A 24324-nucleotide genomic window follows, 5' to 3' on the forward strand; every position below is an offset into this window, starting at 1 on the left:
AAAATATTCGGATTTCGATTTGAATTTCGAGTTTACCCAAACTATGTTCACCCCTAACTCAACCTGTTTCTTTGGAAACGGGATAGATATTAAGCTCCCATTTGGCCATAAAATTTGGGAGATTTTTTTCAAATTTTATTTTGAAGTATATGTCTGTTTATAGATTTTAACTATTTTTTGGCAAATTTTGAATACAAAATCTTCAAATCCCAAAACAGCTCTTTTTGAAGTTTTTAAGTTTTTCTCTCACAAAACTTCAAATTCTTTTTAAGTAAATGCTTGTCTAAACATAATTTTAACTTTTAGTTATATTTTTCATCTCATCTTCAAACATTCAATTTCAATTAGATCTATGTCCAAAGGCTAGCTATGTCATTAAAAAGGTTTCGAATTGCACATACAGGCCTCCATGTTTGGTCTTTTCCACATGCGCATAAATATATCTTGTTCTGGTCTTTTTCTTTTTTTCCTTTTGTTATAACAATTGACATAACCAAATATAATTTTGCAAGTAGAGGAAAGCATTTATAATATGTAATACGATGAATGGTCAAAACCATCCCTAGACTATTTGATTTGGTGCAAAATATCCATTGTTTATCTATTGAGCTAAAAATGTCCTTCATGGTATTTCATTGGCTCAATTATTCTCTTATTACAAATTAATTTATCTAGAAAAATTAATTAATATCCACGTGTCACCATCCAACTAGTATAAATATAAATCCTTACCAAAATTTTAAAAAAAAACACTCATAACCTGGGTTTTTATCGGACCCGCCCCAAAAAAGGACCCGCCTCACTGCCAACTCCCTCTTTCTTCTCCAATTATCCAGTTGGAGAAGAATAATGTCCATGAAATCAAATTAGAGGAAGAGATAATGAATTATTTTCTCAGACCAATTTCATACCCATTTGATTTTATTAATGAATTTACTCTCATTTAGCGAATTACTTTCTTAGTCAAGATCCAAAATTTTATTCCCATACCTATTTCATTTTATTCCCAAAATCAATAATTATTTTCTTAAATTGTTACTTTTCTTGTTGCCGTTGTGACACAAATTCTACTATTTGCAGAACTTAATAAAAAGATGAAGAAGAAGAAGGTACATTGTCTTTTAAAATTAAAGGATTTGGATTATAAGGTTTAAAATTAGTGTGGGTCAATCAAAACCTAGGTTATGGTGGCCTTTTGTTTTTTAAGTTTAGTAAGGATTTACATTTAACCAATGGACGGTGACACATGGATATTAATTTAAAAAAAATTCCAAATAAGTCTATTAGTAATAAGAGCATCATTGACCCACTAAAATAACGTTGGGGATATTTTTGACTCAATAGGTGGACGGAGGGAAATTTTGAACAAAATCGAATAGTCTAGTGGCAGTTTTGGCCCTTTTTCATATGTAATATGATGATTGTAGAACCCAACTTACAAGGTATTTTTTTGAATGGTTTATTAATGGGTTATTTAAAGAAGTTTCACCTACTAGCCTTTGTTTAAGTAGTGTTGATTGTGAGCATGTGATTTTTGCCCTATGTGAATTACTCCCATAAATTTAAGAAAAATAAATTGTTCCCATTATTTGCAATTTCGTAGATTTTTGTAGCATTTTTTGCTAATTGTTTGCATTTTGTTTGTGCACGTTTGTCTTATTTAATGCATGAAAAATACAAAAAATATATTGCATTTGCATTTAGGACTTAATTTTACATTTTAGATTAATTAGTAAATTAATTTATTTGACAAAATAGAAAAAATCACAAAATAACTCATTTTTTGCATTTTTAATTTGAGTTTCAAATTTTGGGAGTTTCTTTAAATTTTGGTAATTAATTAGTTGTTTATAAATATTATTTTGAGTAGTTAATCTAATTTGGTGGGATAATTTAGTTTAGGATTTAATTTAGGTTTTGTTTTAATTTGGAAAAAAAAGAAAGAAAAAGGAGAAAAGAAGTTTAAAGTTGAAGAGAGAAGGTTTTTTAAAATAAGAGAACGTCTGGTTGGGCCTTTTAATTAAAACTCCCCAGGCCCAAACGATTTTGCCCTAAAACCCGTCCAATTTCTGGCCCAAACCTGTGTCTTTACCCGGTCCAAGACTTCAGCCCCAAGACCATTGAAACGACGTAGTAGGGGCGTGAAACTACGTCGTTTTGAGTTTGAAATTTTAAAATAAATCAAGGCCTTTCATTTCTTTGTATCCAAGGGCTCAAAACACTTACCCCATTTTAGTTATATCTGTCTGAAAATCCCCCAAATAACCTCATCCAAAACACTTCACTTCATCTCCCTCTCCATGAACCCTAACGCTCGTTGCCTCAGATCCTCAACCTCTCCGGTGGCGCCGCCGCCCCAAATCCTCCTCAAAACTTTACCACACTCTCACCATGATCCCCCAAACATTAAACCAACATTAATTTCCCCGAATTCCTCCCCATTTTCCCTAAATTCAGATCTTAAGGCGGAACCCTAATTCTTTTTTTCGCCTCTGTTTCATCATGCAAAAATCTGGGATAATTTTTCCCAAGCGTAGAAGGGATTTCGACCCAAGATGAGTATTAGACAGTTGTTTTTTGTGAGAACAACCCGACTAATACTCATTTTGGTTCCAATCGGAAGTCGCCGGTTAAGCTTCTCGAGCCCGTTTGCCTCCGACCTTAGGTATTTCCTTGTTCATGCCTTTCCGGGCTTTTGTTTCTCTTCCATCCTCATCCTTTCTTTTTCTTTTTCTTTTCTCTCTGTTTCTGTTTTCTCTTCAAATCAGTAAAATTTGGATAAACAGTAGTCATAAGTTGATCTTGGATTAATTTTGTTAAAAGGGTTAGAATTAATTCTGTGTGTTTTCATAACTAGCATTAAAAATGATTGAGTTTCTTTAGGTGGCTATCATTTGAATTTTAATTTGTTTGGGTCAAATTAGTGAGAGTCAGAATACACATGTGATTGGGTGGGGCTTTGGGTCTTTGGTTTATTTTTAACCTGTTCCTGCAATGGCTCAAAGATTTTGTTTGTTGTTTGGACCGGCCTGACCCCTGTTGGTGTTCTGAAGTAAAAATAGAAGTTTTAAAGGTTAATTTAGGAATTGTAAGTAGAGGAAATCTCAGTAACAGATTAGGGAAGCTTCTAGGAAGCTGAGATTGGAGTTATTTTGAAAGTCTAATTTTTACACTAAGGGTGTTTAAGCAAAAATAAAAATTCAAAAAGGTTTCAAATGCAAAACTGAATTCCTTTAGTCTGCCCTAATACCTTGCCTATAAAGGCATCTTTACTACACTAGCAAGTCAGAAATTAAGAGATAAAAAACTCCTAAAAACTGGGCGGCTGAATCTGAAAAGAACACTGAATTTCTCTGCATTACATGGTTAAAAAACCACTGGAAATTCTTTTCAGTTTTGATCTGTTGATCCTCCTTTAGTCAGAATTTTTGAAACTTCAAATTCCTGCACCTGTTTGAAGAAATGTTTTGATTTTTGGGGCTTGAAAGTTTGGTTTGAGCTTGTTTGTGTGGAGTACTGTCTAGTTGCTGTTTCAGCTTGAATTCCTTGGATTTAATTGGTTGATTCCAACACTGTTCCATTGCTTTTATGCCGTTGCTGCTGTCTACTGATCCTGCATTTCTTTTGTTTCCTTCTATTTCAAGGTATTTTCAGCACTATGGATATCACTTAAGTGTAATCTGAAGTTTGGATCTAGAAATGTGATGAAAACTTATGTTATTTGTTATTGGCTCTCATTTCTCTTTCTTTCAATTTCGTGTTAGCTATAATATTTAGCTTTAGAAAGATTCTGATTGGTATATTGATCATGAATAGGACGTTATAGTATGGAATCGAAGTTTTAAATGGTTTGATTCTTCTGTTTAGTTGTCAGCTTTGTGTGAAATTGGTTGTAGTTAAAAGAAATATTTTGGTCTGTATTGGCAGTGACATTTAGGTTAGTTTTGATTTGCTTGTTGGCGCTTGAGTACTATATGATTGGATCTAATGTTGGAAAGTTAGTTGGGATTTAAAGTTAGAGTGAATGATAGTAACCATGTCTAGATTACCGTTGTGATTTCTTACCACACAAAGGTCAAGGTTGGTTCTTGAGGTTCAGTATGGCTATGTAATGAAATATGTTGATATACATGTTAAGATTGGTAGAGGTTTAATAGCTTAGTACATATTCTAGACAATTTAAGCTTTTAGTCGTAGTTTGTTCTGAATAAGGATTTATTTGGAAAAAATCTGCTTGCATGTTAGTTTGCCATTAATTCAGTCATGAGGCTTCTAAAAGTCCAAAGGTCATCCCTTTTCTTGTATGGGTTCGACCTGCGAACCCCTGGCCTCCATTTTATGCGTGGTTCATCTAGCTTTGGGCTTTCCACTTAGGCTTATTTCCTGAGCCCAGTAATTCGTTTGTTGCTGCTGGACTTTTCTCATCGTGGGTTTGACTCAAATGCATATCATATGAAATTGGAAGCCTAGCTGGTAATCAAAATCAAGAATTAATCGCTAGTTTGATCTCATATTTTCATGCGTTTTTTGGGTTGATGGTATTTAATTTATCTGGTACAAGCATTGTTTCTGAAAATTGCGCCTAAAGCTGGCCTAGTTATGGAGTTCAAAAATCAGAGCTGGTTTGCATACCATATGCTCTTGGACGTCCTTTTCGTCACCAAAAATTGGGCTCATTTTGGGCCCAAGCTTTAAGGTCTTTATAATCAGATTGCTTACCTCTTAGCTACTTGAGCCCATGGCATTTCGTCAAATTTTAACTCTTTAGTTAGTTGTTATATAAGTTTGGGTGGTTAATCCCTTTAAGGTTTCTCTTAATTAACTAGTCTTCTTAAATTGAATTGAGCTGAGCCATATCATATAACGCAAGTAGCTTATGGCCCTCGTAACCTTAATTAGGAATTTTAGTCGTTTGGATGTGAGGTGTGCCATATTAAATAGAATATAGTTTATGGCCCTCAAAAGTTTTGTTTTGAATTCCCTTTAAAATTGGGATCGAGGTGTGCCGTGCCAAATAAAATCTCAAAATGCACGGCCCTCACTTAATTAATTTGAATCCTTAGAAACCGAGGCATGCCATTTAGTTGAATTCATGGCCCTCACAAAGTTGAAAGTGCGTAGTTGCTTTAGGTGCGCTATTTTATAAATTACCTTCCTAAACTCGGGTGTGCATTTCATGTGACCCAAATCCAAATCTTAATAACGTTAAATAAAATGTTTCTCGGACTGCAGGTGCATTTCATGTGGCGTGGTCCAAAGACGTATTTTAGATGACGTTGAAATCTTCCTCAAAATAATTAAAAGCGGTTTAAAAGTTAAAATGCACATAGGCTTAAAAGTGTTTTAAAATTCAGATAAATAGGCCAATAATAATAGTTGAGCGACCGTGCTAGAACCATAGAACTCGGGAATGCCTAACATCTTCTCCCGGGTTAACAGAATTCCTTACCCGGATTTCTGTGTTCGCGAACTGTAATACAGAGTCAATCTTTTCCTCGATTCGGGATTTGAACCGGTGACTTGGGACACCATAAAATTATCCCAAGTGGCGACTCTGAATTTTTTTTTAATAAAATGATCCTGTTTCGATCGTCACTTTAAGTTAGAAAAAACTCCCTTATACCCTTGTGGGTGTAGGAAAAAGGAGGTGTGACAGCTCTGGCGACTCTGTTGGGGATCGAACCCAGAAGCTCTGGCTCAGGGTTCAAGAATTCGAGCTTAGAATAATTGTTATAATTGACTTTATTTATTATCTGGTTTTATTTACATGATTGGGCCTAATGTGCTAAATGTTGCTTTTACCGCTTTGATATTGTTGAACTGTATATAAATTGATACGAAACTCTCCTCTCTCTGAGTCTTCTAAATCATCTGGGAAGTGTGCACTTCGTGTGACTTCTCTTCTATTAGAGTCATATCCCAATTTTAGAACGAGGTTCGGACAAGTTGCAAAGCCGGTGAAGCTTCTGTATTCCCGGTACGTTGGCCCCCCTCGGCTCGAGCTGTCCGATCGGGTAAGCCAGGTCTAGAACAAATAAACCCAGGTTTTCAAACCTAGTATAACATAGCCTCATGCCGGATCCCTAGTAGGAACGCTTGTTTGCATCATGTGCATTTTGACTTTGGGGACTCAACACAGGGGTTGGATCCATCTAGGACAGGTACACCTAAAATCAAAAGACCATCCTGATACATTCTGCTTGCTACTTACATTTATTTAATTCGGACTGCATGTTGACTAGCTTCTAGAATAAGGAAAAAATTGAGACAAACCAAATTGAGGTGAGAGAGAGGAAATTACCCGCCTGTGAAAAACCTGGTGTCTAAAATACCCTGAAACTCTGCCGAATTTTCTATAAAAAAAAAAGGAAAAGTTGTTTCAAAAGTTTGTGTTTTCTGTTGCATCAATATTGGCCGAACTACGCAAGTTTGATTCTCACCGGATGGAGGATACGTAGGCAACCCACATCGGGTCCAACTGCTTTTGCAAAAATAACCCAAAAAATATTTGAAATGCCGATGTTTTGTCATGAATAATTAGGTGGCACCATTCTTGTCCAAAATAGCCAAAATGCCCCAAAAGGCACCGGAAGGCTGTTTTTGCAAGAATAGCCACTTAGGGTCTGTTTTCAAATTTTAGTTGACTAACAAAAACAGCCCTAAAATTGTTTTTTATGATCTTGAGGTGATGAAGGGCTGTTTTGTTTTGTTTTAAAATGAGTGTTTTTCTCTGGAGTCAAGGTAAATCAAAGTCTTTTAATCAGTCACCTTTAATAAATGTGCAGGACGAGCATAGTTCAAAATGAACCTTTCTCAGTCCGCGAGGAAATCCCGTTAGAGCTACATATGTGGTGGCATGATTTGGGGGAGAACAACAGAAAAATTGTGATAAAAGCTTTGGGTGGTCTTGTTGGGCTTTTGAAGATTAAGCCAAGGAAGGATATAATCGAGGCTCTGATACCCTTCTGGGACCCAGCACATAATGTATTCCACTTTGCTAATTTTGAGCTAACTACTACGCTTGAAGAGATAGCGGGCTATGCTGGTTTTAATGGGGATCTTAGAAATCAATACCCGGTGGCACCTAGAACAGTTACTCCGCACAAATTTTTGGACCTGTTAAGCATTAGTCTGGAAGTTCAAGACGGAAATTTGGCCAAAGGATTTTGTAACTTCTACTTCCTGTATTGATGTTACGGGAACCCCCGTGGTTTTGAGACGCCATATACCGGTCTTATTCACGCGGAAAACAAAGATAAGTGGGAAGCTCAACGAGGATTAGCTTTTATAGTGGCATTCCTGGGTGTTTTGATTTGTCCTAGAAAAGATGGGAACATAGAGTTGGGGCTTGTGGGGGTAGCCGACTTCATGACTAAGAAGGCAAACGGCACCATTGTACCGTTGATCTTGGCGGAAATTTACCGAGCCTTAACCGCCTGCCGAGAAGGGGGAAAGTTTTTTGAAGGATGCAATATGCTTTTACAACTCTGGATGGAAGAACACATTTGCCACCGTCCAGGATACATGAATTGTGGTATGACTGGTCTTGAATACATTGAAAAACATGAACAACGGGTGGAGGGTTGTGAGTTCCCGGACGGTACGGAAGCATAGTATGCGCACTTGAGCTACCTGACTACAAACAAGATTGAATGGACATTCGGTTGGCTCTCGGTCGGTGAAGTCATTTATATGTCGGCCGAGGTGTGTTTTTTTCTACTGATGGGCCTCCGAAGCATCCAGCCTTATGCCCCGCATAGAGTTCTACGTTAGCTAGGCAGATACCAGACCATACCACACAATGAGGATTTGAGTTGGCAGGTCATTGAATTGGAACCGAAAGCTGCTTTCCCGGAAGAAAGGGTGCGTCGGATTTGGCATCAATGTAGGTTCTTAGAGCCCAAGACTTAGGTACGAGACCTATCCAGAGGTGAGATGGAGCCTAGTTACACAGCTTGGTATGGTAAAAGGTCCCAAACCTATCTGGAGCCCGAACGACCCGCAAAAAGGCCCCATGTTCAAAAATTTATAGATAGAGCACAAGTGCAATGGGATTGGTTGGCCTAGGAAAATGAGTATAGGGCTACCATAAGCAAGCTGGAAAAGCAAGTCAAGGATCTTCAATTTGAGAACGGTTTGCAAGCCGCCGCGGATGAGGGTGAGAAGAAAAGGCTAGCCAAAGAAAATGATGCTCTTCGAGCCCAAATTCGGGAAATGAAAATAGTGGCCAAAAATCCCGCCAGAAGTGCAAAAGATGGAAAGCTTATAGATAACCTTAGGCGGAAGGTGAGTGAGTATAGTTTTGATCTGAACAAGGCAGAGGGTGAACTAGCAAGGGCTCGAACAGAATTGGCCAAGAATGTGGAGGAATGAGCGCACTTGGTTAAATAGTTAAAAGAGAAATATGATAATGAGGTTGTGGGGTTGAAGAAAAGGGTCATTATCTTTGAGAATAAAATGATCAAGCAGGCAAAAGACTTTAAGGCGGAAAGAGAACACTGTTATGCAGCGATGACACAGTTAGAACAAGATCTGCAACAACTTCAAGAACAGAATCATATAGCTGAACAAACCTTGGAAGCTAGGGCCCAGCAGATTGGGCGTTTGTTGCAAGAAAAGGGCGTCATAAGAGAAAGGGTCAGAAGGATCGCCGATTGCATCATAATGAAGTGCAGTAAGTGTGAGGACATGACCAGATTCATGTTTTTCGCCACTGTAATAACCTTTGTCCGTCAGATAATGGAGGATCTCTACCATCTCCAAGGGGATTTGGTGCGTAGGCCCGTAGTGAGACCGACTGATGTCCCGCGGGCCTCAGGAGCAGTAGAGGCATTGATGTATTCATGATTTTTACTAGAGTCTGTATTTTCTTTCTGTTGGAGTTTGTTAGCCTGTTTTCGAGTCTATATTTTCATCTTTCCATTGGAGTCTGTTAGTTTCCCTTTTCGAGTCTGTTAGTTTTTATGGTTAAAATTCGGTAGGATGAGTCGTTGTAATCAAAACGTTTTATTTTTATGGAAAACTTGAAAATCCCAAATGTTTTCATCTTTACACTTATCCCCCAGAACTACGCTTGGTCTGATTTATGCAGGGTCATGATACGTAGGCAATCTTCATAGGATTCGATCATAACCAAAAGAAAACAAAAGAGAAAAAAAAGGGAAAACAAGAGAGAAAAAGAAAAGAAAAGAGAGAGAAAACAAGAAACTATGAGAAGGAAACAATGGCTACACAAGAGAGAGAAATAAGAGAAATAAAGAACAACGAGAAATCAAGCAAAGAAAGGCATGAGTGAAAAAAAAGAGAAGAAGAAGTTGCAAATGGAAATTAGGGCAAGCCGGGATGATGCAAGCAACCGATCAAATGCATAATAGAAATGGTTAACTTGTTAGGTGCATTACATTCTCCAACATGCGGTTGCCTATCTGTTAAGCTCTAATCGCTAACAAGTTTGTTGTTGATAATGAGTACATGCAGGTGGTTAGTTTGTTTGGCATTCTGGAAACTCATCCGTACAACACCAGGTCCAAAGACAAGTTGATCATGGCTAACCAAGAACTGGATGCAAGTGTTATTGATCCATCAAGAGAGGGGAAAGTCTGATGTTAATCTGAAAGAGGAGTTGTATAAGCTGAAACAACAGATGGCAGAGATGTACCAAGCATGGGTGAAAGGGCATCCACCACCATCCTACCTCGCCAACCCTGCTTTCGTTCCACCGTTGGCTCAATCCCAGGAACTTCCCACTGTTGATTCGTCTCCAGGCTTTCCCATTTACCACCACTACCAAGGCACCACTTCCCAAACACCACCAGCTCCACCACCCAAACAAATTCCATACCCTCCTTCACCAGCCACCCCTATCTTCGTGGCACCCTCACCCGCTACACTTCACCGATCCACCGGTGAGCCTTTATTCCAGACCCAAGATAACCAATACTATCCCCTGGAGCCTACCTTCAAGGCCCCAGAACCTTACTCCTACACTTCTCGTTTTGACCTCCCTATTGAGACTGAGAAACCACCTAAAAATACAGAATAGGAGGAGATGTTCAGGAAGGTTAAAAGCTTGGAACAATCATTCAGAAACATGCAGGTATTGGGAGACCAGGTGAGCGTGGACTACAAAGATCTGTGTCTATTTCCCGATGTTCAATTTCCGGTGGGATTCAAGATGCCCAAATTTGATCTATATGACGGGCAAGGAGGCCCTGTGGCCCAATTGAGGGGATTCTGCAATAAAATGAGAGGAGCCGATGGGAAAGAAGAGTTGTTGATGGCATACTTTAGTCTGAGTCTGAGTGGTTCGGTGTTGGAGTGGTACACTCGTCAGGATCATCGCAGATGGTATACATGGGATGATTTGGCCCAAGCATTCACTTGTCATTTCCAATACAACCTTGAGATTGTTCCAAATTATTTGTCTCTGACTAAGATTGAGAAGAAGCCTAGTGAAAGTTTCAGGGAGTATGGTTTTCATTGGAGAGAACAAGCGGCAAGGGTTGACCCTCCGAAGAAAGAGAGCGAAATGGTGGATTACTTTCTGCAAGCCCTAGAGCCCACTTACTACTGCCATCTGGTATCGGCCATAGGCAAGTTCTTCAATGAGGTAGTAAAGACGGGTGTCATGGTAGAAGAAGGGCTTAAATCAAACAAAATCATGAGTTACTCAGCTATTAAGGCAACTACCCAAGCTATTCAGAATGGTACTGGGGGAATAATCGGAAAGAAGAAGAAAGAAGATGTGGAAACAATTGATTCAGGATCATGGTTTGGACCCAGGGGCTCGTCCCACCATTATACTCAGCCTCAACCCTACCACCAAACATACACCCAAACCCCGTATAATCCACCCCAGCATTACTTCCCATCACCAGACCCTCATTTTTCTGTCCACCACGCCCAAACATACACTCAACCTCTTGCCCACGTACACTGGCATGCTTGAGCCCCACAAAATACCTACCCAACTCCACAAAATGCTTATCCACCCCCACGAGCCTACTGAAACCTTGTCGGCCCAGGTTTTCGGCCCAATCAAGCATTTAAGAATGAAAGGTTGTAGCGGAAGAAAACCTTTACCTAGTTGGGAGAGTTCTATACTAGTTTGTTCCGTAGATTGAGGCAATTGGATATGCTGAGGGCAATTGAGTCGAAATTGCCAAACCCTCCTCCAAAGAATCTTGATTATTCTGTAAGCTGTGAATATTGTTTCGGTATACCGGTGCATGTCACGGAGAAGTGCTGGCAGTTGAAAAATGTCATCCAGGAGCTCATTGACACTAACTGGATTGAAGTCCAAACTCCAGAGGCACTCAACATCAACCAGAACCCACTAACAACCCATCAGGAGACAAACATGATCGAGATAGTACATAAGGGAGGGGAGCCCAAGAAACCTTCAAAGACCGTTATGATAATTTGGTCTAGTGAGGTCAAGCCAGTTAAAAAACCAACAGTTGAGAGATCAGTGAAAAAGTTAAGCGGTACAAACGGTGAACCATCTGTAGTAGTCAAGAAAGGGTCCCCAAGTGATGTTGCAGCAAAACAAGGAAAGTCAAAAGTGGTTGTGCCAGGAGTGGCAAACAAGCCTGTCATAATTGTAGAGGGTGCCCGTACAGATCCTGTCATCATCAAGCCTATAACCCAGTTGCCGATAGTCAACAACAAGGCTATCTTATGGAACTATGAACGGGTGACAGTGACCTACAAGGGAAAGGAAGTGAAAGAAGAAGTCAATGAGGCTTATGGATTAACTCGTTCGGGGAGATTCTTTGCCCCGGAAGAGTTAAGAAAAGCTAAAACCTCTAAAGATAACCCAATTCTAGTGAAGAAAGCGGTAACTGAAGAGGAGGCAGAGGGGTTTTTGAGAAAAATGAAGGTACAATACTATTCTATCGTGGAACAGTTGAGAAAGACGCCTGCTCAGATTTCATTTTAATTCATTCAGACGAGCATCGTCGGGCCTTGATGAAAATCCTGAATGAGGCTCACGTTCCCAACAAAATATCAGTGAACCATCTTGAAAAGATCGCCAACAAGATATTTGAAGTGAACAGAGTCACTTTTTCTGATGATGAGTTGCCCGGGGAGGGTACTGAGCACAACAGAGCCCTCTATCTTACGATGAAATGTGAAGATTTCGTAGTTACCCGGGTATTGGTTGACAATGGTTCCAGTGAAAACATTTACCCTCTCTCTATACTGAACAAGTTGAAAGTAGATGATGAGAGGATTCACAAGAACAATATCTGCGTTCGGGGATTTGACGGTGGAGGGAAAGATTCAGTTGGTGATATAGTGCTTGAGTTAACAATAGGACCAGTTGAATTCACCATGGAGTTCCAAGTGTTGGATGTAGCTGTTTCCTACAATATGCTGTTAGGTCGACCTTGGATTCATGCCGCCAAAGCAGTCCTATCCACTCTGCACCAGATGGTCAAGTTTGAAGGGGATAGACAGGAAATCGTTGTGCATGACGAGGATAATTTGTGTGCTCACAGTGATGTCGTTGTCCCGTTCATTGAGGTTGAAGATGACAAGGGGCCTTGGGTCTATCAGGTTTTCGAAATAGTATCGGTCAAGAAAATTCCAGAAGGGAAATGCGTTCCAATTCCAAAGGTAACCGCCGTATCAGTCATGGTGGCCTTCGAAATACTGAAAAACTACTTTGTGCTTGGTAAGGGTATGGGTGCATCTCTGCAGGGTGTCATACAGCCGGTGTCTCTCCCTAAAAACTTGGGTACATTTGGTCTCAGATTCAAACCCACAGCCGCATATGTGAAAAGGGCTAGAAAGTTGAAACTAAGGGCGTGAGCACTGCCAAAGCCTATCCCACGTCTCTTCAGGTCATTTGTCAAGCCTGGTGCCAGGAAACGCCCAGTGATAACAATTCCCAGTTCTGTGGTTGGCGTTGATGAAGAGTTAATTGAAAGGTTCGAGAGGTTGTTCGACGATGTGAACATGGTGGAATTTGGAGAAGGCTCTAGCAAAGCAGATGTGCAGTTTGTTGGGCCGAGTGCAAATATTAACAATTGGGAGGCTACTCCTCTCCCTACCTGGAAGGAGTTTTGGTAGTTTGCTTTGATTTTCTTTCAGTTTATCTGGATTATTCCAGGGTTGTAATTCAGATTCTATGTTTCGTCCGTTTGGATGTATAAACCCTGTTATCTTTTTTCAATGAAATGCAATTTCCCTTTTCCATCATTCCTGATAGTTTTTTTTTTTTCTTTTCTTCCTTGTACAATTCTTTTTATGCTGGTTTCAATGACATGACATGCACGGGGAATCTTTGGCCCAGTCTTAAAAGTCAATCTAATTATGAAATAATAATTCAAGAAATAAAATGTGATGATGAGGATAAGGCCTTTGAAGAGATTAGTAAGGAGTTAAATCATTTTGAAGAAAAACCCAAGCCAAACCTAAGTGATACAGAAGCAATCAATTTAGGGGACCCAAATAATGTCAGATAAACTAAGAAAAGTATCCATCTTGAACCGCAAATCAGGGAAGAGATAATCAAAGCATTGTTTGAATACAAAGATGTTTTTACATGGTCATATGACGACATGCCGGGTCTAAGCACTGAATTGGTGGTTCACAAATTGCCCACTGACCCGGCACTCCTTCCCGTCAAGAAGAAGTTGAGAAAGTCCAAAACCGACATGAGTGTAAAGATTAAAGAAGAGGTCACAAAGCAGTTTTATGCAAAGGTCATTCGGATCACGCAGTATCCCACTTGGTTAGCCAATGTTGTGCCTGTGCCAAAGAAGGATGGCAAGACCAGAGTGTGTGTTGATTACCGTGATCTCAACAAGGCAAGTCCAAAGGACAACTTCCCACTGCCAAATATTCACATTTTGATTGATAATTGCGCCAAGCAAGAAATCGGGTCTTTTGTGGATTGCTATGTGGGCTATTATCAGATCTTAATAGATTAGGAAGATGTGGAAATGACGACATTCATCATGCCATGGGGGACATATTGCTACCGGGTCATGACTTTCGGTTTGAAAAATGCTGGAGCAACTTACATGAGGGTAATGACGACCATATTCCATGGCATGATACACAAGGAGATCGAGGTCTACGTGGATGATGTGATCATAAAGTCCAGGAAGTAATCTGACCACGTCAGAGATTTGAGGAAATTTTTCCAGAGGCTTCGCAGGTACAATTTTAAGCTTAACCCCACCAAATGCGCATTTAGCGTTCCATCTGGAAAACTGTTGGGATTCATAGTCAGCTATTGAGGTATTGAATTGGACCCGTCAAAGATCAAAACTATCCGAGAATTGCCACCTCCAAGGAACAAGACTGAGGTGATGAGTCTGTTAGAGAGATTGAACTACATCAGCAGGTTTATTGCTCAGCTCACGACAACTTGTGAGCCTATCTTCAAGATGTTGAAGAAGGATGTTGCCGTCAAGTGGACAGATGAGTGTCAAGAAGCATTTGATAAGATAAAGGAGTACTTGTCAAGCCCACCTGTGTTGGTCCCACCAGAACCGGGGAGACCTTTGATTCTGTATTTGACGGTCCTGGATAATTCATTTGGTTATGTGTTGGGTCAATATGATATCATCGGTAGGAAGGAGCAAGCCATCTATTATCTCAGCAAGAAGTTCACATCTTATGAGGTTAAGTACACTCACCTTGAAAGGACATGTTGCGCCCTAACTTGGGTAGCGCAGAAGTTGAATCATTATTTGTTATCTTACACTACTTACCTCATTTCTCGCTTGGATCCATTAAAGTATATCTTTCAGAAGCATATGCCCATAGGGAGACTTGCTAAGTGGCAGATTTTGCTCATGAAATTTGACATTATCTATGTGACTTGGACTGTGATGAAGGCCCAAGCATTGGCCGATCATTTGGCCGAGAACCCGGTCGATGAAGAATATGAACCATTGAGAACATACTTTCCTGATGAAGAGGTGATGCACATTGATGAGTTGGAACATGTTGAAAAGCCAGATTGGAAACTTTTCTTTGATGGAGCTGCTAACATGAAATGTGTTGGGATATGAGCTGTACTCATTTCTGAAATAGGGCATCACTACCCTATTACGCCTCAGCTTCGTTTCTATTGTACCAATAACATGGCTGAGTACGAGGCATTCATTTTGGGGTTGAGGTTAGTTGTAGACATGGGTGTCTAGGAAGTCTTGGTCTTGGGATACTTAGACCTTCCGGTGCACCAGATTCAAGGGGAATGGGAAATATGGGATATAAAACTCATACCGTACCGACAATGTTTGCATGATCTTTGTCAACGATTTCGATTAGTAGAGTTCAGGCATATTCCAAGGATCCATAATGAGGTTACCGATGCTTTGTCTACTCTGGCGTCAATGTTACATCATCTAGATAAGGCTTATGTTGACCCTCTGCATATCCAGGTCCGCGATCAGCATGCTTACTGTAACATGGTGGAAGAAGAACTTGATGGTGAGCTGTGGTTCCACGACATCAGAGAATATATCAGGATGAGGGTTTATCCAGTACAGGCCACAGGTGATCAAAAGAGAACAATTCGTTGTTTGGCAAGTGGATTTTTCTTCAGTGGAGGAGTTTTGTACAAAAGAACTCCAAATCTTTGATTGTTAAGATGCATAGATGCTAGACAGGCCACGGCTACCATGACCGAAGTACATTCCGGAGTCTGCGGACCGCATATAAGTGGGTATGTTCTGGCAAACAAAATTCTTCAAGAGGGTTATTACTGGCTCACCATGGAGCGAGATTGTATCAGTTTTGTGCGCAAGTGTCATAAATGCCAAGTACACGGAGATTTGATTCATTCTCCGCCATCCGAATTGCACACAATGTCTGCACCATGGCCCTTCGTTGCTTGGGGCATGGATGTCATTGGACCAATTGAGCAAGTAGCATCCAATGGGCACAAGTTCATTCTGGTAGCCATTGATTATTTCACCAAGTGGGTTGAGGTTAAAACTTTCAAGTCTGTGACCAAGAAAGTGGTGGTCGATTTTGTTCACTCAAATATCATTTGTCGGTTCGGGATCCCAAAGGTAATCATCACAGATAATGGTGCTAATCTCAACAGTCATTTGATGAAAGAGGTATGTCAACAGTTTAAGATTATGCATTGCAATTCCACCTCATACTGCCCCAAGGCGAATGGAGCATTCGAGGTAGCCAACAAGAACATAAAGAAGATACTTAGGAAAATGGTGCAAGGATTCAGGCAATGGCATGAGAAGTTGCCTTTTGCATTGTTGGGTTATTGCACTACTGTTCGTACTTCAGTAGGCGCAACTCCTTACCTATTGGTATATGGCACAGAAGTAGTGATACCTGCGGAAGTTGAAATCCCATCCCTCTGGATTATTGCTGAAGCTGATATTGATGATGATGAGTGGGTCAAAACCAGTCTGGAGCAATAGGGTTTGATTGATGAAAAAAGGTTGACAGCAGTATGTTATGGCCAGTTGTATCAAGAGAGAATGGAAAGAGCGTACAACAAGAAGGTGCACCCCCGGAAATTTGATGTAGGTCAGCAAGTATTGAAACGCATCCTTCCACATCAGGCTGAGGCTAAAGGCAAGTTCACCCCAAATTGGCAGGGGTCGTTCATCGTAACGAGAGTGTTGTCCAATTTTGCTTTGTATTTAACAGATATATAAGGCAAATGTGTAGACATGGCTATCAATTCTAATGCGGTCAAAAGATATTATGTATGATTTCTTTGGTTTAAATTGTGTTTGTTTGTACTTGGCATGTTTTGAAAATTGGAATGACGAAGTCATTTTGTTCTGCTATCTAAACACTTTATCCTTTGTTACCCCTTTGAGCCTTATTTATTTTCTTTCATATCCCTCTTTTGGAATCAGTAGCAAAGTTTAGAAACATGAGCGCAAAAGATAAGTAAAGGAAAAGAGAGAGAAAAAAAAGAATGTAAAGAGTGGAAAATGGGGGAAAGAAGAAAAAAAACAACAAAAAGGAAAGAAAAGAAGAGAAAGAAAAAGAAAAGAGAAAAATCACAACAATAGAGTAATTTCTATGTCATGAACTACGTTCGACCTGATTCCTTTTAAGGATACGTAGGCAGCCTCACGGTTCGGTCCCATCAAATAAAAATTCAAAAGCCCCCCCAAGCAAAGAAACTGGGGCAGAAAGTTGTGGTTGTCGTAAGAAATCTGATTCTAAAAGTTGTAATTTTGAACACATTTGAATTGTTTTGGGCCTTTTTGATATCTTTTCTTTCTAACCTTATTCAAAGCCCATATTATGGTCCAAAGAAATACCTTCCGATCAGTCTTCGAGAAATGCCAAGTCATGCAAGTAAAAGTGATGCATATCAGGGGCAACACTTCGGTCTAAGAAGGAAAAATGAAAAAATGAGAGAGTTTTATTGTTGAAAACCCTCAAGGGCACCGTAAGGCGAAGGAAGCTGAGAAAAATAAAAATGAGAGAGTTTTATTGGTGAAAACCCTCACGGGCACCGTAAGGCGTCAGTAAGTTGAGATATGAACAAATGAGAGAGGTTTGTTGGTGAAAACCCTTCAGGGTATCTTAGGCCGAATAGGGTTACTGATTTGGTGAAGAATTGGGTTTTGGATATCTCGGCGCATAAAGTATGACAACCGAAAGGTGATTGATTGAATAGGCTGGGCTGATTAACCCGAAATGCATGTCATGATCATTGGTGCCAGCTGTTCCACTCAGATAAGTCTCTTTTCTTTTTCCCTCTCAAACAGTCATCCAGTTTTTGGATTTTTCTCCTTTTATTCCTAACTCTCAAAGTCATTGCATTTCATTTCTTTTGGGTTTATTTCTCTAAGATTTTTCCAATGTCAGTTTTGTTTAAGCAAGTGAGAAAGGTTTTCAAAGCTTACTACCAACTTCTAATTGCACAAAGCAAAGGGCGGTCAAAGCATATCAAAGATAGCATGATGTAAAGTGGGAAACAAGGTGTCAGTGAAAATACCATTGGTCGAAGGGTTTAGTAATCTTGTGGGAGATACAGAGGTTCAGGTAGAAAGGTCAGAAATGTAAAGGAATGGTTTAGGTATAGAGCACTCGGATCATCCAGGGTCCTGCGGTTCAGGATCAGTCAGAAGGTCAAAACAGTTCTTGGCCAGTTCAAGGCAGCCAGTCAAAGTAAAGCATGGAAAGGGAAGAGCCACCTTCAGCAAGAATGCCACAAACTAACCACCCCATTTTTTTAAAACTGACAAGATTTTTCTTTGATTTGAAACAGGGGCAGAGAATTTTGTTTGTTTCGGAGAAACCCTTCGTAAGGAAAAGCAAGCACCAGACAGGTTTGACCGTAAATTCTCAGGACCCTCCTGGATAATGGACCTAGTTTAAAATTCAAAACATTCATGAGTAACAAAATTTAGCATAAGTGTACAGGCTTCAAAGTTTTCATTCTTAGGATAGGATTCAATTCAAAAATTTTAGGACCCTCCTGAATAATGGAACTTAGCTTTAAGACCTCCATTAGATAACAAGATTTAGTGTGAGATCTGTTGTAGGGAAGTATAATTTAGCCTTAAAGTTGTAAATCTTAAGATAAGACTTGATTTTGATTTTCATGACCCTCCTGGATAATGGGATTTAGTTTTAAGACCTTCATAGATAACAAGATTTAGCAGAAGTCGTACCTTTGGGAAATATAACTCAGCTTTAAAACTATCATTTAACTAGGAGTTCTTAGGACCCTCCTAGATAATGAGATTTAGCTTTTAAATTCTTAGAGCTTATAATTCCCGGGTACTATAATTGCAATCAGTCAAGTGTTGGTAATCAGGAGCCCACCCGGAGAATTAAGGGAAGCAATTCAAGTGTTAGTAATCAGGAGCCCACCTGAAGAACGAAGGGAGAAACAATTCAAGTGTTGGTAATCAGGAACCCACCTGAAGAACGAAGGGAGAAACAATTCAAGTGTTGGTAATCAGGATCCCACCTGAAGAACGAAGGGAAGCAACAATTCAAGTGCTGGTAATCAGGAGCCCACCTGAAGAACGAAGGGAAGCAGCAATTCAAGTGCTGGTAATCAAGAGCTCACTTGAAGAATGAAGGGAAGAAGCAGTTTAAGTGTTGGTAATCAGGAGCCCACCTGAAGAACGAAGGGAGAAACAATTCAAGTGTTGGTAATCAGGATCCCACCTGAAGAACGAAGGGAGAAACAATTCAAGTGTTGGTAATCAGGATCCCACCTGAAGAACGAAGGGAGAAGCAATTCAAGTGTTGATAATCAGGAGCCCACCTGAAGAACGAAGGGAGCAGCAATTCAAGTGTTGGTAATCAGGAGCCCACCTGAAGAACAAAGGGAAGCAGCAATTCAAGTGCTGGTAATCAAGAGCTCACTTGAAGAACGAAGGGAAGAAGCAGTTTAAGTGTTGGTAATCAGGAGCCCACTTGGAAGAACAAAGGAAACAGTGGTCAAAGGAAGACAGTTCAAGTTCAGCAATCAGGTGCCCATATGGAGAAAAGGGAAAGCATCGCAGATTACAATTCAAGTCAGCAACAAAGGAATTTCACTTGGAGGGTGAGAGTCAACAGAGCAACAGGAATTGTAAGATCAAGTTTGAAGATATAGATAGGATTCTTGTAATTCATAGATCATAGTTTAGTATAGCTTCTTTTATTTTGTCTTGGTGTAATAAGGAGTTCAGTAAGCACTAGCAGCAGCAACAACAGTGAAATCACAGCTTCTTGGTAGTCCCAGCTACCGAAACTTCCCGAACTACACTGATCTGATTTCTTTATAGCCAAGGATATGTAGGCAAACTCGGAAGCAAGGTGCGGTCAAATCTTTCAAAAATGCCTCCCACAGAGTATTCAAACGGGCAAAAATCGCTCGTATCCGCTCACTTTATCTTTGAACAAAAATTCTTCGTGTTTCCGGGCAAAGAGGGGAAGTTGTGAGCACGTGATTTTTTGCCCTATGTGAATTACTCCCATAAATTCAAGAAAAATAAATTGTTCCCATTATTTGCAATTTCGTAGATTTTTGTAACATTTGCTGCTAATTAATTGCATTTTATCTGTGCACGTTTATCTTATTTAATGCATGAAAAATACAAAAAATATATTGCATTTGCATTTAGGACTTAATTTTACATTTTAAATTAATTAGTAAATTAATTTATTTGACAAAATAGAAAAAATCACAAAATAACTCATTTTTTGCATTTTTAATTTGAGTTTCGAATTTTGGGAGTTTCTTTAAATTTGGTAATTAATTAGTTGTTTATAAATATTATTTTGAGTAATTAATCTAATTTGGTGGGATAATTTGTTTTAGGATTTAATTTAGGTTTTTTTTTTAATTTGAAGAAAAAAAAAAGGAGAAAAGAAGTTTAAAGTTGAAAAGAGAAGGTTTTTAAAATAAGAGAAAGTCCGGTTGGGCCTTTTAATTAAAACTCCCCAGGCCCAAATGATTTTGCCATGAAACCCATCCAATTTCTGGCCCAAACCCATGTCTTTAACCAGTCCAAGACTTCAGCCCCAAGACCATTAAAACGATGTAGTAGGGGCGTGAAACTACGTCGTTTTGAGTTTGAAATTTTAAAATAAATCAAGGCCTTTCATTTCCTTGTATCCAAGGGCTCAAAACACTTGCCCCATTTTAGTTATATCTGTCGGAAAATCCCCCAAACAACCTTGTCCAAAACACTTCACTTCATCTCCCTCATCTCCATGAACCCTAACGCCCGCCGCCTCAGATCCTCAACCTCTCCGGTGGCGGCGCCACCCCAAATCATCCTCAAAACCTTACCACACACTCACCATGATCCCCCAAATATTAAACCAACATTGTTTGGGCCGGCCTGACCCCTGTTGGTGTTCTGAAGTAAAAACAGAAGTTTTAAAGGTTAGTTTAGGAATTGTAAGTAGAGGGAATCCCAGTAACAGACTAGGGAAGCTTCTAGGAAACTGGGATTGGGGTTATTTTGAAAGTCTGATTTTTACACTAATGGTGTCTAGGAAAAAACAAAAATTCAAAAAGGTTTCAAATGCAAAACTGAATTCCTTTAGTCTGCCCTAATACCTTGTCTATAAAGGCATCTTTACTGCACTAGCAAGTCAGAAATTAAGAGATAAAAAACTCCTAAAAACTGGGCGGCTGAATCTGAAAAGAACACTGAATTTCTCTGCATTACTTGGTTAAAAAACCACTGGAAATTCTTTTCAGTTTTGATCTGTTGATCCTCCTTTAGTCAGAATTTTTGAAACTTCAAATTCCTACACTTGTTTGAAGAAATGGTTTGATTTTTGGTCTTGAAATTTTGGTTTGAGCTTGTTTGTGTGGAGTACTGTCTAGTTGTTGTTTCAACTTGAATTCCTTGGGTTTAATTGGCTGATTCCAACACTGTTCCATTGCTTTTCTGCTGTTGTTGTCTACTGATCCTGCAATTCTTTTGTTTCCCTCTATTTCTAGGTATTTTCAGCACTATGGATATCACTTAAGTGTGATCTGAAGTTTGGATCTAGAAATGTGATGAAAACTTATGTTATTTGTTATTGACTCTCATTTCTCTTTCTTTCAATTTCGTGTTAGCTATAATATTTAGCTTTAGAAAGATTCTGATTGGTATATTGATCATGAATAGGACGTTATAGTATGGAATCGAAGTTTTAAATGGTTTGATTCTTCTGTTTAGTTATCGGCTTTGTGTGAAATTGGCTGTAGTTAAAAGAAATGTTTTGGTCTGTATTGCTAGTGACATTTAGGTTGGTTTTGATTTGCTTGTTGGCGTTTGAGTACTATGTGATTGGATCTAATGTTGGAAAGTTAGTTGGGATTTAAAGTTAGAGTGAATGATAGTAACCATGTCTAGATTACCATTCTGATTTCATACCACACAAAGGTCAAGGTTGGTTTCTTGAGGTTCAGTATGACTATGTAATGAAATGTGTTTATATACATATTAAGATTGGTAGAGGTTTAATATCTTAGTACATATTCTGGACAATTTAAGCTTTTAGTTGTAGTTTGTTCTGAATGAGGATTTATCTGGAAAAAATCTGCTTGCATGTTAGTTTGCCATTAATTCAGTCGTGAGGCTTCTAAAAGTCCAAAGGTCATCCCTTTTCTTGTATGGGTTCGACCTGCGAACCCCTGGCCTCCATTTTATGTGTGGTTCATCCAGCTTTGGGCTCTCCACTTAGGCTTATTTCCTGAGCCCAGTAATTCGTTTATTGTTGTTGGATTTTTCTCATCGTGGGTTTAACTCAAATGCATGTCATATGAAATTGGAAGCCTAGCTGGTAATCAAAACCCAGAATTAATCGCTAGTTTGATCTCATATTTTCATGCATTTTTTGGGTTGATTGGTATTTAATTTATCTGGTACAAGCATTGTTTCTGAAAATTGGGCCTAAAGCTGGCCCAGTTATGGTTCAAAAATCAGAGCTGGTTTGCGTATCAAATGCTCTTGGATGTCTTTTTCGTCACCAAAAATTGGGCTCATTTTGGGCCCAATCTCGAAGGCCTTTGTAATCAGATTGCTTACCTCTTGGCTATTTGAGCCCATGGCATTTCGTCAAATTTTAACTCTTTAGTTAATTGTTAAATAAGTTTGGGTGGTTAATCCCTTTATGGTTTCTCTTAATTAACTAGTCTTCTTCAATTGAATTGAGGTGAGCCATATCATATAACGCAAGTAGCTTATGGCTCTCGTAACCTTAATTAGGAATTTTAGCCGTTTGGATGTGAGGCGTGCCATATTAAATAGAATATAGTTTATGGCCCTCAAAAGTTTAGTTTTGAATTCCCTTTAAAATTAGACTCGAGGTGTGTCGTGCCAAATAAAATCTCAAAATGCACGGCCCTCACTTAATTAATTTGAATCCTTAGAAACCGAGGCGTGCTATTTAGTTGAATTTTCATGGCCATCGCAAAGTTGAAAGTGCGTAGTTACTTTAGGCGCGCTATTTTAAAAATTACCTTCCTAAACTCGGGTGTGCATTTCATATAACCCAAATCCAAATCTTAACAACGTTAAATAAAATGTGTTTCGGACTGCGGGTGCATTTCATGTGGCGTGGTCCAAAGACGTGTTTTAGATGACGTTGAAATCTTCCTCAAAATAATTAAAAGCGATTTTAAAGTTAAAATGCACATAGGCTTAAAAGTGTTTTAAAAATCAGATAAATAGGCCAATAATAACAGTTGAGAAACAGTGCTAGAACCACGAAACTCGGGAATGCCTAACACCTTCTCCCGGGTTAACAGAATTCCTTACCCGGATTTCTGTGTTCGCAGACTGTAATAGAGAGTCAATCTTTTTCTCGATTCGGGATTTGAACCGGTGACTTGGGACACCATAAAATTATCCCAAGTGGCGACTCTGAATTTTTTTTTAATAAAATGATCCAGTTTCGATCGTCACTTTAAGTTGGAAAAAACTCCCTTATACCCTTGCGGGTATAGAAAAAAGGAGGTGTGGCATTGATTATTTTGAGAGTGAAGGAAAAGTAACATGAAAACTTAGAACATGTTTGGTCAAGCTACCAAAAATTACTTATTTTAAAAAGTGATTTTGTTCAAAGTAATTTTTAAAAAAATATTTTTAAAGACTAGTAGTTTGTGTTTGGCCAATTCATTTAAAAAGTGTTTTTTGTAATATTCGATAAGGAAATTGTGTTTGATCAGTCTCTTCAAAGAGTACTTTCGATAAGTATTTTAAAGATTTACCGTAGAAGAATTTGATTAATTTTTTATTTTATTTGATTAAAATAAAATAGGGATAATGCATAAAATCCTCCCCGACCTATGACCATATTATTAACTACACATTTTTTCTTTTCGGGCATGCTATTATCCCTGAACTATTTTTCAGTGTAATTAATTCCATCTTATTAGCTGATGTGGCACTAGCAGTGTACTGCACATGCATCTAGCGCGTGAGAAAGACAAATGCAAACTAAAGATACTGGGTCTTTATGCCACGTGTCCAAGAGATAGATTTTTTTTTAAAAAAGTTTGTTTAAGGTTCTTCTCCATTTCTCTTCAAATCTGCAACTTAACCCACTACTCATGACCGCCCGCAACCGATTCCTCCATATCATAACGAGGGGGCGGATGCAGTGTTGTGATTATGGGCTCAATTGAACCCATAACTTTTGATGCAGAGTAAAAATTTATATGTAAAAAATTATTAAAATTATAAAACAAAATAAATTTGAACCCACAACTTTAAAAATATAATAGATTCAATGCTAAAAACCTTAAAAATTGAGTCCATAGAATTTCCTGCTCAACACTGCCACCATAATTTCTCTTCAACCTACTCCTCCAATGGTGAAGTACAAATTATGACCACTCACAAAATAAAAACCCAG

General features: G+C 39.0%; 1 protein-coding gene across 1 annotated transcript; it reads left to right on the top strand.

The window, feature by feature from the left end:
* Window positions 1-10048: 10048 nt before the first annotated feature.
* LOC138881204 (uncharacterized) lies at window positions 10049-15032 on the top strand. The gene is made up of 7 exons (XM_070161413.1): window positions 10049-10770; window positions 11107-11615; window positions 11951-12380; window positions 12504-12812; window positions 12873-13004; window positions 13508-13787; window positions 14856-15032. The coding sequence occupies exons 1-7, from the start codon at window positions 10049-10051 to the stop codon at window positions 15030-15032; spliced, it is 2559 nt and encodes an 852-aa protein (XP_070017514.1).
* Window positions 15033-24324: the final 9292 nt, after the last annotated feature.

Source organism: Nicotiana sylvestris, chromosome 11, assembly GCF_000393655.2.
Source record: "Nicotiana sylvestris chromosome 11, ASM39365v2, whole genome shotgun sequence".
Classification (NCBI taxonomy): domain Eukaryota; kingdom Viridiplantae; phylum Streptophyta; class Magnoliopsida; order Solanales; family Solanaceae; genus Nicotiana; species Nicotiana sylvestris.

Coding starts and splice junctions, on each gene's coding strand:
- LOC138881204 (XM_070161413.1), top strand. CDS start 10,049: ATGTTCAGGAAGGTTAAAAGCTTGGAACAATCATTCAGAAACATGCAG. Junction 12,381..12,503: donor GCTGTTTCCTACAATATGCT/GTTAGGTCGACC, acceptor GTGTGCTCACAG/TGATGTCGTTGTCCCGTTCA. Junction 13,788..14,855: donor AGAAGGATGGCAAGACCAGA/GTGTGTGTTGAT, acceptor ACTGTGATGAAG/GCCCAAGCATTGGCCGATCA.